Here is a 10,620-nt window from a genome sequence, read left to right on the forward strand (position 1 = left end):
GCCCTTTGTTTAACCACATAAACACTTCATATGAATGTATTATCAGGGGTTTCCGCCTCTGATCCAGTCTGATGTCAGGTAGTTTGTTTTTAAAAACAGTAATAATAATCCTCCGTCACCTTCACTCTGTGTTTATTTTAAAAGCCCCCCCACCCCCGCCTCTTGACACACATGTATATTTCCTGTCGGTGCCTGTAAATATCTCTGCGCGTCTATATTTGACTCCTCGGTGAATCTTTCCTAGAGCTTATTCAAATGACACAACTTTCCGAGCGCATGCAGGAGTAAATTCCGCTTTTCTGTCCGCGAGCTCTAATTCGATTGCGGCTTTCTATCTCCCGCTCCGCTCGGCAAAACTCGTCACTTTCCGATGATCACATTCCGGAAACCAAATATGGAAAAGGGGGGACGTTCCCCAGTTACCGGAATCAACCTTTTATGGGTTAACAAGCAACCGGAATTCCTCTTTTGATATCAGAGCGCGATTAGAAAGAAGACAAGACGTACAATATGAATGTTGTGAACTATTATTAAATATAAACTGTGATAAATCAGATGTGTGACTTCTCTCTGAGCTGTGTTTGAATGTTGGTGTGTTTAAATGTGTGTATGTCCGTGCAGCAGCGAGTGGAAACAGTCCGTGTTATCTCCGCTGCAGCGGGTTCTCCATTCACAAGTGATTCCCTTTGAAATCGTCACGGAGCCTCCCAGCCAATCAGCGCCCTCAGCGCCTCTCCCCCCCCTCCGCTCTCATCTCCACTCCCACTCCTTATTTGGGCAATGACGTGGCGGCCGCATTCAAAAGGTTTCCTTATATACAAAGCAGAGCCCGGGCCCCCGACCCTCAATAAGAGCCACTTTACGCGCTGTGAAGTTTATCAGCAGAGCGCGTGAGCCGCAGCGGACACACCGAGCTCCTCCTCATACACACAAAGCGGCATGCAGGGGTGAAACACACTGCGGGGTCACACACTGCAGGTCACACACTCTTACCTGTCACATCTCCGAGGAAAGCATCAGAAACACGTTGATTTCTCCGCCATGACCGCCAAAACTCTGGAGAAGGTTCCGGTGAGTCTCGGGGGCTTCGTGCACCCGGACAGCGTATACTCTATGGATGACATCGCCTCCAGCCTGCCGACCTCTGTGGCCATCTTCCCCAACAGCGAGCTGGGAGCGCACTACGACCAGATCAATGTAGCAGGTGAGAAACGGGAGCGGAACACATCTGATGGTTTTTACTGTTTCAGAGCGTAACATGAAAAATGTAGAACAGTTTTCTTTATCCTGAATGTTTGAATCACTACAACTTTAAATCTTCTCCACAAAATAATGAAAACTATTTTGTTAAATTGTCAAAGTGATAAGTTCTAATGTTTCTTATATGAATGTTTAAGCCCGTGCGTAAAAGCGCAGAGGCGCGCCTGCTCTCCCTGTACCCTCGCTCTCCTGTCGGGCGTTAATGAACGGACCTGTTGGTGTTTCCTCTCTGCTCACCTGTTTTCTGTGTTTGATCCCCGCAGACGGCCTGATGAGCGCAGACATGAGCGCAGAGAAACGCTCTCTGGACCTCTCCTCCTACTCCGGCGGCTTCTCTCAGCCCGCGAACCATCGCAACCAGACCTTCACCTACATGGGCAAGTTCTCCATCGACTCCCAGTACCCGGGGAACTGGACCCCCGAGGGAGTCATCAACATCGTGTCGGGCATCTTCAACGTGGCCCAGCCGCCGCCTCCTCCTCCTCCCTCCTCCTCAGCGTCCTCCTCTCCGGCGTCCTCAGGATCTCCTCATCACTTCTCCAGCGCAAATCTGAGCTGCACCATGGCGGCGCAGAACCCGGCAGAGTTAGACCACCACCACCACCACCTGTACTCCCCCCCGCCTCCCTACACCTCCTCCGGCTGCGTGGAGATGTACCAGGACCCCTCCGCGTTTCTGTCCACCTCCACCTGCCCCATCGCCTCCTACCCGCCCCCCTCCTACTCCTCCCCCAAGCAGCCCGGCGGCTCGGACGCGCCCGGGCTCTTCCCCATCATCCCGGACTACTCGGGCTTCTTCCAGCCGGCCTGCCAGCGGGACATGCACCCGGCCGGGATCCAGGACCGGAAACCCTTCGGTCCGTGTCCGCTCGACTCCTTCCGTGCGCCCCCACCCCTGACCCCGCTCAACACTATCAGGAACTTTACGCTGGGGGGTCCCGGTAGTGGAGGCTCAGATGGGGGACCGCCGAGGATTCCCACAGCCTACAGCCCGCAGAACCTGCCCCTGAGGCCAATCCTGCGGCCCAGAAAGTACCCGAACAGACCCAGCAAGACGCCGATCCATGAGCGGCCGTACCCGTGCCCGGCTGAGGGATGCGACCGCCGCTTCTCGCGCTCTGACGAGCTCACGAGACACATCCGGATCCACACTGGACACAAGCCCTTCCAGTGCCGGATCTGCATGCGCAACTTCAGCCGCAGCGACCACCTCACCACGCACATCCGCACGCACACCGGAGAGAAGCCGTTCGCGTGCGACTTCTGCGGCCGAAAGTTCGCGCGCAGCGACGAGCGGAAGAGACACACGAAGATCCACCTGAGGCAGAAGGAGCGGAAGTCCTCCACCGTCTCCTCCTCGTCCTCCTCCTCCAGCAGCTCCGGGGTGGAGCGCAGCGCAGCCAGCGGAATCTGTTCGTAGTTTCCCGGGAAAACCTTGTTGTTACCGTGGCAGCGTGACGCACACTAACCCCTCAAAGAACTGTTAAACACTGACTCTGAAACTGTTGTGAAATAAAGATTTTAAACTTACTCTGAGAGAAAAACAGGCCGGGGATGAAAGGGAACTTGTGAACAGCCGTGCGTAATTACGCACATCCACTCGGCCCTGCTCCATCCAGAGACAGAGAGACACGTTTGCACTTTTCCTGCAGAGTCTGCTGAACTTTGAAGTAAACATCGGAGAGAAGAAAGGGGCGTGGCCACACAGTGAGCGCGTGTCAGTGTGAAATAACTGCAATAATGTTTGAAGACAGAAGAGTTTAAGTTATTGACACAGTGTGTATAACATGTGTGTGTGTGTGTGTGTGTGTGTGTGTGTGTGTGTGTGTGTGTGTGTGTGTGTTGCCTCAGTGCCTTGCTGTGTGTGCGTGTGTGTGTGTGCGCGCGCGTGTGTGTGTACTCCCCGATATAAGCACGCTCTAACACACTCTGTATGTGTGTGTGTGTGTGTGTCTTTGTGTGTACAGTTAATGAGAAACTTTATTTTTGTACTCATGTGGTCTCGTGTAACTCAGAGTGTTTCTGTGTTGTGACGTGTTTCACTTATTAAATGTTCAGGTAAACGCACGTGCTGCTGTCTGTCTGATTTATTACTCTGATCACCGTGATGCGTTCAAGGAACCAAACAGCGCTGCATCAAACACAAGTCTATCCTCCGTGTTTATTAAAGAATCTTAGAGATGTTGATGTTGGAAACTTTAGGGGTAAATCCCGCTCTGCGTCACTGAACGCTTCTTACTCTCAGATTCACCCACTCACTCTTATTTATGTGTCACAGAGGTTATACACACAGTGTTAATGCAGGCACCGTTAGAAGCGGACACCGGGACGGAAAGAGGTTCACAGAGTTTTCGCGGGGTTAGAGATTCTCTGGGAGAAAGAAAAGCGAAAGCTGACCTGAGAAGAAAAAGATGATCACTTCTACATGTTCAGTCATTTGTCTCGTTTATAATCATTAAAAACAAAATACAGAAATATGAAACATAAAACACTGATTATTTTATGAGCGCTGACAACATGTGTCCAAGCTTCTTATTTTACTTCTTCAGTCCAGCTACATTTTTTAAAGCTCCGTGTCTCTGCAGCTTGAAGCCGTTTTTCTCCGCAGCTGAAGGTGAAAGAAAACTCGCTCTCTTATAAATCAATTTCAACTTTATTTTTTATCTTCTGTATTTGTTGTCCTAAATGTAGAAGACTGAGGGTGAAGAGTAATCACACAGTCAAAGACACATTATATTCACCTTTTTTACTCTCCAAAATAAACTCCACTCAGGCTGATAAAAGCCTCAGATTTTCAGAATAAAAGTCAGAGGACAGACTCGAATGGGAACATTTGTTTAATATTAAATAATGAGTCTTAAATGATGATGACATCACACTGATATATATATATAAACTACTTATTTCACTTCAACACTCTGTAGTTGTGCTGAGTTACACTGGACTAATACAAAGGTTTAATACGGACACCTACAATATATCAACACACAGACAGACCACTACACAAACACAACTTTATGAACGTTTGAAAATTAATTAAAGTTATAACGTTTTTTTGCAGCATTACATTTTTTAGAGTTCAGCGTGTTTCATGTTTATGAACCGGCCAGAAGCGCTGAGCGCGAGCGCGAGCTGTGTCCGGTGGGTGTGATTCTATGATATATGATGATATACAGTATAATGATATATGATGATATACAGTTTAATGTTGTCATTAAGTGAGACTTTAAAAACTTGAAATCAACAGAGAGCGCCTGTTTAAAGGATCTGAAACACATGATTCAGTTTGCTTCATTTGAGCACATACATTTATATACATTTATATAGATGCAGTCTATGTTCATATTGTGCTGAGCTTTAGTGTTTTTCTGAAGCGGATTAATGACGCAGTTATAAAAACATCGCTGCAGCACACTCAGACTGAATGTTTGATCAGGTGCGATGCTCGTGAGATGCTGATGATATGAAAGCATGCAGTCTTCATTGAAAAGATGATCAAATATATCACAAGTTTGAGGGCTGCAGTCAATCACAGAACAAGTTTAATAATAATATAAAATATATCCACAGTGTGATCCTGACGGGGAGAGTTTAAACAAAGAACACAATAACACATGGCAACAGAACTCACCTGTCTGTTTTAGCTTTTTTTGTTTGATATTTTGATGTCAGATTTAAAGGTTCATTTTTATCAATGATTGTTGCTGTAATTGTTTGTGATCTGTCTCCTTGTGATTGGCCGTCACCGCGTGTATCTGCAGAATAAAGCTGCTGCGCTTCGGAGCGGAGAGTGAGATGTCGGCGGGATGAAGCAGCTGTGACTCTGAGCCGGAGCTCTACACAGCGACCCTCCTCACACTGACCGCTCTTTTTTAAAATTTATTTATTTATTTATTGTGTGTGTCTTTATTGACAAACATTGTACATATACAAGTAAACATCAAGACTGCGCGCTGTTTTCAAACTCGTTCACGGAGTTTCTGACGGTGAGTCCGGTCACAGGTTTGTTCATTTTTAACAGCAGGTGAAAACATAAACAACCTGACAGAATCATACAAATAATTTACATAAAACAAACAGAGCTCAGAGACACCGACATCAGCAGTGTGCACCTGCGTCCAGGAGGAAGTGTACAGGTGAGTTACTGACGAGTGGACGGTCGGGTCATGTGATTGTGAGCTCTCTGCGTATCAGGGATCTGCCATGATCAGACAGGTGTGTGATGGACACAGCAGAGTGACAGCTCAATCTTTAAGAACCTGCAGGAATCTGTCACACCTGTGATCACGTGACGATGAAATGAATGTGTTCTAACACCTTGTTACCTGTTCAATCAGCAGCATGAGCTCACAGTCACGTGTTCACAGCTGCATCAGAGAGCTGCACCTGTCTGTGTGTTATCATCACAGCACACCTCCTCACTGGTATGATCCCTCTGTCAGAGCAGGAGGGGACGTCTGGCTCTCATACCTCACATGTGGCCCAGCGGCTGCTCAGTGTTCCCCTCACTGATGCAGCGCCGCATAGACGTTACTCTGAACATGGAGGATAATTATGTTTAATATGAGCGGCAGAGTGACCTGACTGAGCCCAGGGACAGCACGTGAATGTGTGAACACATGAATATCAGCTCTGTGTTGGAGGATCTTTAACATGCAAGCAGAGAGAGAGCCGGTGTGCTGTGTGACGGAGGAGAGAGCTTCAGGCTGACAGAGAGCTTTCACACCAGCAGGTAAAGGAAGTCATTCACACGTTCACAGCAGCACTCTGCAAATATTCACCATCATTCAGCAGATCTGACTCTCTCAGAGTCAGCTAACATCAGATATATGAGTTAACATCCAGAAGAGCTGCAGACTGTGTTTGACGTGAGCTAAACAATGAGCCGAGAGGACAGCGTCCAACAAGCTCAGACCTGTTACACAGTCTGTGTGACTGGATGTTCTCACGTATTTATTCCAGACAGAGTAAGATATGCAGCGGAGTGAGGCTGAGGCCGCAATGAATCCTGGGACCTGTAGGCCCCAACGGCTCGGCTCCACGAGGCGCAGAACTCGGCGGTCTCTGTTTTACACTGAGGATGTATTTGCCTGAAACCTCATCACACACACGTGCACATAAAGAGTACATTCACTGTAACATGAACTACAGAGACACACAACATCCGTGTCCTGACACAAAGGCCGCACTGTGCTGCAGAGTGGGAGAGGGCGGCTCTGTCCGGACGCTGACCTCTGCTCTGTCCGCTGAAGTCGTCTGGGTCTGGATCTGATGGAGGTCAGTGTCCTGCAGGAGCTGAGGCCTCCCTCTCTAACTCACTTTGAAGGCTTTTAATAATTTGAGCTCATTACTCTCTCTGTCTCTCCAAGAAATGCATTTACATAATACAGTTTACAGAACTCCTTTTATAGTCAGTTTACTGAAGCAGCTGCACACCCTCCTCTCCGGGGCTCATCTATCTCACCTCTGCAGTCACCGAGCAGCTGCAGCCACCGCAGGCCCGTCTGCTCTCCAGATGATGAGCACATGCAGTTAGATCTCTGCCTTCAACATGCACGATGCTGACAGCTCCAAGAGTCTGATGAGAACAAACTCTGAACACAGCAGGTTCTTTCTGTGAACCAATGAGGTCAAGTCTGCAGACGCATCACACGCCTGATCATCACACTATTTATTTAAACATATTCTAACAGAGGGAATGATCGATAGATAGATAGATGGATGAGGCTGTTAGATGATGATGCGGCCATGATGGTGTAGGAGAAGCCACAGTGAGCACAGGAGATGTTCCATGGTTACTCACATGTATTTTATTGTTGTACATACATTCACCATCATCAGAGGAACACAGTCATCGTCACACAGAGCTGAGTCTGATAACTGAGGCCGAAGGAGCATCAAGGTAGAGCTCAGGTAACAAACAGGTAGTGTTTAATGAGCTACATGTACGAGAGAACAGAGTGAAGATCTCTAACAGAGCTTTTATTTTGAAATTCAGAGTCTATGATAAACTGGCTCTAAAGACTTCATTCAGTCTTTAATATAAAGTACAACATCACTGACAGAAGGTGTCATGACTTCAGAGAATATAGAGAAGATTGATTACCTGTAAAGGTAAATCTGATGTTTTTAAACCAGGGCCCTTTATTAATATCATCTGTGGTTTGAAGTTGTTTCCACTGACAGGCTCACATTGTTAAAACAGGCTGTAATGGCTGCAACATAATCCCTGATGGATCAAAGTGTGTCCACTAAAAGTTCTTGTTGTTTTTTATAACCACAAACAGACGTTACATCGCTCTCTGCAAACACACCAGACTCCATTCATAAAAACACTGATTTAAGCTGACAGGACACAGGAGCTGCTGCTCTGCTGCTGCTGCCTCCTCAGTTTGTTTGTGTTATGTGTGACTAAATGTTTGTTTGGAACAAACACCGCACTTTTGAAACACACAACAACACAAACTAAGTAAAAGACAGAAGCAGCAGCAGAGCAGCAACAAGAACTTTTAGTGGACGACCTTTGATCCATCAAGGATTATGTTGCAGCCATTACAGCCTGTTTCACTGCTGCAGGATGAACACATCGACTGGAGACACTCTCACACTGTGTGTTCCTGTTGGTTATTAAACGTTAAAGAGACAGGGCCCAGGGTTAAAACACAGATGTGTCCTCCTGAGCAGGAGCTGGATGAGTTCAACACAGAACACAAAGTAAAGTAACATAAAGAGTGAGTGCACTTTGAAAGAAGAAATGTGTGTCGAAGAGAAACAGCATCTTAATAAGTTTACATTCAGTTCTCACACGTAAGGCAGGAACGGGTGGAGTTACAGGCTTTGGCAGTAAGACGTGTCAGGATGTGGAGGAGACACCCACAGAGCGGCTGGGTCCTCCTCTGCAGACGCCCTGAGAGGACCTGTGTCTGTGTGAAGCTTCATGCTCCTGTTTCTGCCCTGCTGTAGTGTCCCTGAGCAAGGCACCCCCCCCCCCCCCCCCCCCCCCCCTGAGTTCAGGTAATAATAACCTCCTGTGAAAGGGGGCCAGGAAGGACAGAGCACCCCCCTGTGGATGGATGATGTGTTATTGCTGCTCTGATCAGAAAGAGACTGCAGGGCCCGGGTACGCCTCCCCTCCACACCAGAAATCCTCTGGCTGAGGTACCTCCAGCAGCCAGATCTCCTCTCTCTCCTCCTGCTGCTCCTTCTCCTCCTCTCTGCTCCCTCCTCCTGCCCCCTCCTCTCCCACATTGTGCAGGACTTTATAATAGTGACAGTCCCGCCCGTCCTCTGGGTTATACGGAGGAGCTAGGATGTCGAGGAAGGCCGCGGGCCCGTCCACAGCGTCAATCTGATGGAGGTTATCTCTCAGAGGAGTGAGGAGGCACGGCCCGCTGCTCTCCGAGTACTCGGCGACGGAGCGCAGCACGGAGCGCCGCACAGAGGCCGTCTGAGGAGGAGCGAGAGGAGGCTCAAACTCAGGCAGGGAGCCGGTCAGGGGGTCCTCCAGCTTGTCGAAACAACGGACGCTCACCTTCCCGTACAGCACCTGAACGCCACACAGGAAACAGACAAACACAAAGGTTACCTGAACATGTAAACACTCTGATGTCACTATCACACACTACCTGCTGCTCTCACCTGGACCACCTCTGACTCTTTAGTTTAAATGCTCTCTCAGGACAAAGACTGCTCACCACACACAAACAGAACCATCTCCTCTGATGTTATTCTTTCATCATCAGTGACTCGAGAACGTGCCAGGCTGCTCATTAATGTTCAGATATTACTTTATGATCACAGTGAGTTCAGGCTGGGTTAATAAAAACGTGCTTCCTGCTCTGTGACAGTCAAATTACATGTTGGTGTTCTTTAACTTTTCCTAACAGTCAGGAGGCCATCATCGGCTCTGAGCTCCATCCTGACACAGAGTCACACCTGATGAGCTCTCCATGCCACTGCCTGTGTGTTTATTTTGCACTTCACTGATGCACAGTAGCATTAAGGGCCCCTGAGGGTCTGTGGCCCAATCACTCGTGCTGTCTGTGCACATAGTATGTGCACGTGTATCTGATATGATGTTTACAGTGACAGGAACATGGCGGCCCTAACAGGTGCATGCTCTGTAATATTATTCAAACAGTAATATTATTCATAGTATCTGTATAGATACTTTAGCTGTGTTTATCTTCTCTGCACTTTTTATAGAAAGCATTCATCACTCTGGATCTACTTTAACACCTGTCACAGGTAAACAGAGAGGAGGTGCAAACACCTTGAGCATCCCATTCATGCCCGGGTGGTCGTGCAGCGGGATGGAGGCCCCGCTCCGGAGCAGGAACACCCCCATGCTGAACACATCCGTCTCGCAGATGTGCATGTAGGTGACCGGGGGGTTCTGGGGCCCCGCTGCCCCGGGGCTCGGCTTAGATTTCCGGGGGGGGATCTTGAGGTCTGCGGCTCTGATAGCGGTCACTAAAGAGACTAGGTCAGCGTGTCTGTCCGGGACCAGGTTGTTGTCCCTGTTGGCCTCAGGTTTAAAGTCTTTGAAGGTGGTGTAGGCCTGCTTGGCGATCTTGTGGATCAGAGGAGTCTTGTTGTCCCGCGGCATCCTGAAAACTAACGGCTCTCCCTGTCCGTGTCGCTCCGCCGCTGATAAAGCGTTTAAAGGTGTCGTTAGTCCTCCTCAGTCAGCAGAGATCACACACACAGCTGCTCGGTCACACTTCACAACAGACAGAAAAACGACTTTACGGAAAATAAAACACACTTCATGCTGATGAAGAGTCACTTTACCCTCACACAACTGCCTAGCCTCCACTCATTTTCCACAGACTCGCCTTCTCGGTACCCCCCGCTCACTGCGCCTGCGCACAAAACCTAAAGCATCATGGGGTATTGAGTTCTGAAAATCACTTCAGCGTTTTTAGTCACTTAACCATAAAATATGAAGGTCTGGAAAACCACATGTTATTAGACAGTAACACCTGTGTGATTATGTAACTTTATATCACTCACTTACAGAACTACAACTATAAAAATAAGTTACTCTACATTTCAGGAATACTACATTTCCCAGAGTTCCTGAGGGCGGATCATAGGGGAAGGCCAGGCAGGGCATTGAACTCCCCGCAGCCCTCCCACATCCTCCGCTCTGTTCATCCTCTACTGCAGCCCCCCAACATCCTCCTCACCCTGAGTCCGCGTGTGTGTGTGTGTGTGTGTGTGTGTGTGTAGATAATAAAGTAAAGTGTCACTATTATAACTGTCTGTAAATCACAATGTGCTGTCTGTGTGTGGCTGATGATGGAGTCAGACAGAGCCCTGCTCTTTGTTCTTGTTATATTAAAGTGTATTTTAAAG

General features: G+C 48.2%; 2 protein-coding genes across 2 annotated transcripts; one reads left to right on the top strand and one right to left on the bottom strand.

Annotated features, from left to right (window-relative positions):
- Positions 1–858: 858 nt before the first annotated feature.
- Positions 859–3,320, top strand: egr2b (early growth response 2b). Its single transcript, XM_069664414.1, has 2 exons — positions 859–1,204; positions 1,524–3,320. The coding sequence occupies exons 1-2, from the start codon at positions 1,042–1,044 to the stop codon at positions 2,678–2,680; spliced, it is 1,320 nt and encodes a 439-aa protein (XP_069520515.1). The 5' UTR covers positions 859–1,041; the 3' UTR covers positions 2,681–3,320.
- Positions 3,321–8,330: 5,010 nt separating this feature from the next.
- adoa (2-aminoethanethiol (cysteamine) dioxygenase a) lies at positions 8,331–10,072 on the bottom strand. Its single transcript, XM_069664961.1, has 2 exons — positions 9,533–10,072; positions 8,331–8,806 (listed from the first exon to the last, which is right to left on the bottom strand). Exons 1-2 carry the CDS (start codon positions 9,866–9,868, stop codon positions 8,357–8,359), a joined length of 786 nt encoding a protein of 261 aa, XP_069521062.1. The 5' UTR covers positions 9,869–10,072; the 3' UTR covers positions 8,331–8,356.
- Positions 10,073–10,620: the final 548 nt, after the last annotated feature.

The sequence above is a fragment of the Semicossyphus pulcher genome, unplaced genomic scaffold, assembly GCF_022749685.1.
Source record: "Semicossyphus pulcher isolate SPU_LCO1_2020_fin unplaced genomic scaffold, fSemPul1.0.p SCAF_16, whole genome shotgun sequence".
Lineage (NCBI taxonomy): Eukaryota > Metazoa > Chordata > Actinopteri > Labriformes > Labridae > Semicossyphus > Semicossyphus pulcher.

Bases quoted from the DNA above. Each gene is read 5' to 3' on its own strand.
- egr2b (XM_069664414.1), top strand. From the start codon at position 1,042: ATGACCGCCAAAACTCTGGAGAAGGTTCCGGTGAGTCTCGGGGGCTTC. The intron at 1,205-1,523 runs GTGAGAAACGGG...TGATCCCCGCAG, and splicing joins CGACCAGATCAATGTAGCAG to ACGGCCTGATGAGCGCAGAC.
- adoa (XM_069664961.1), bottom strand. From the start codon at position 9,868: ATGCCGCGGGACAACAAGACTCCTCTGATCCACAAGATCGCCAAGCAG. The intron at 8,807-9,532 runs GTGTTTGCACCT...TGTGGCGTTCAG, and splicing joins GCATGAATGGGATGCTCAAG to GTGCTGTACGGGAAGGTGAG.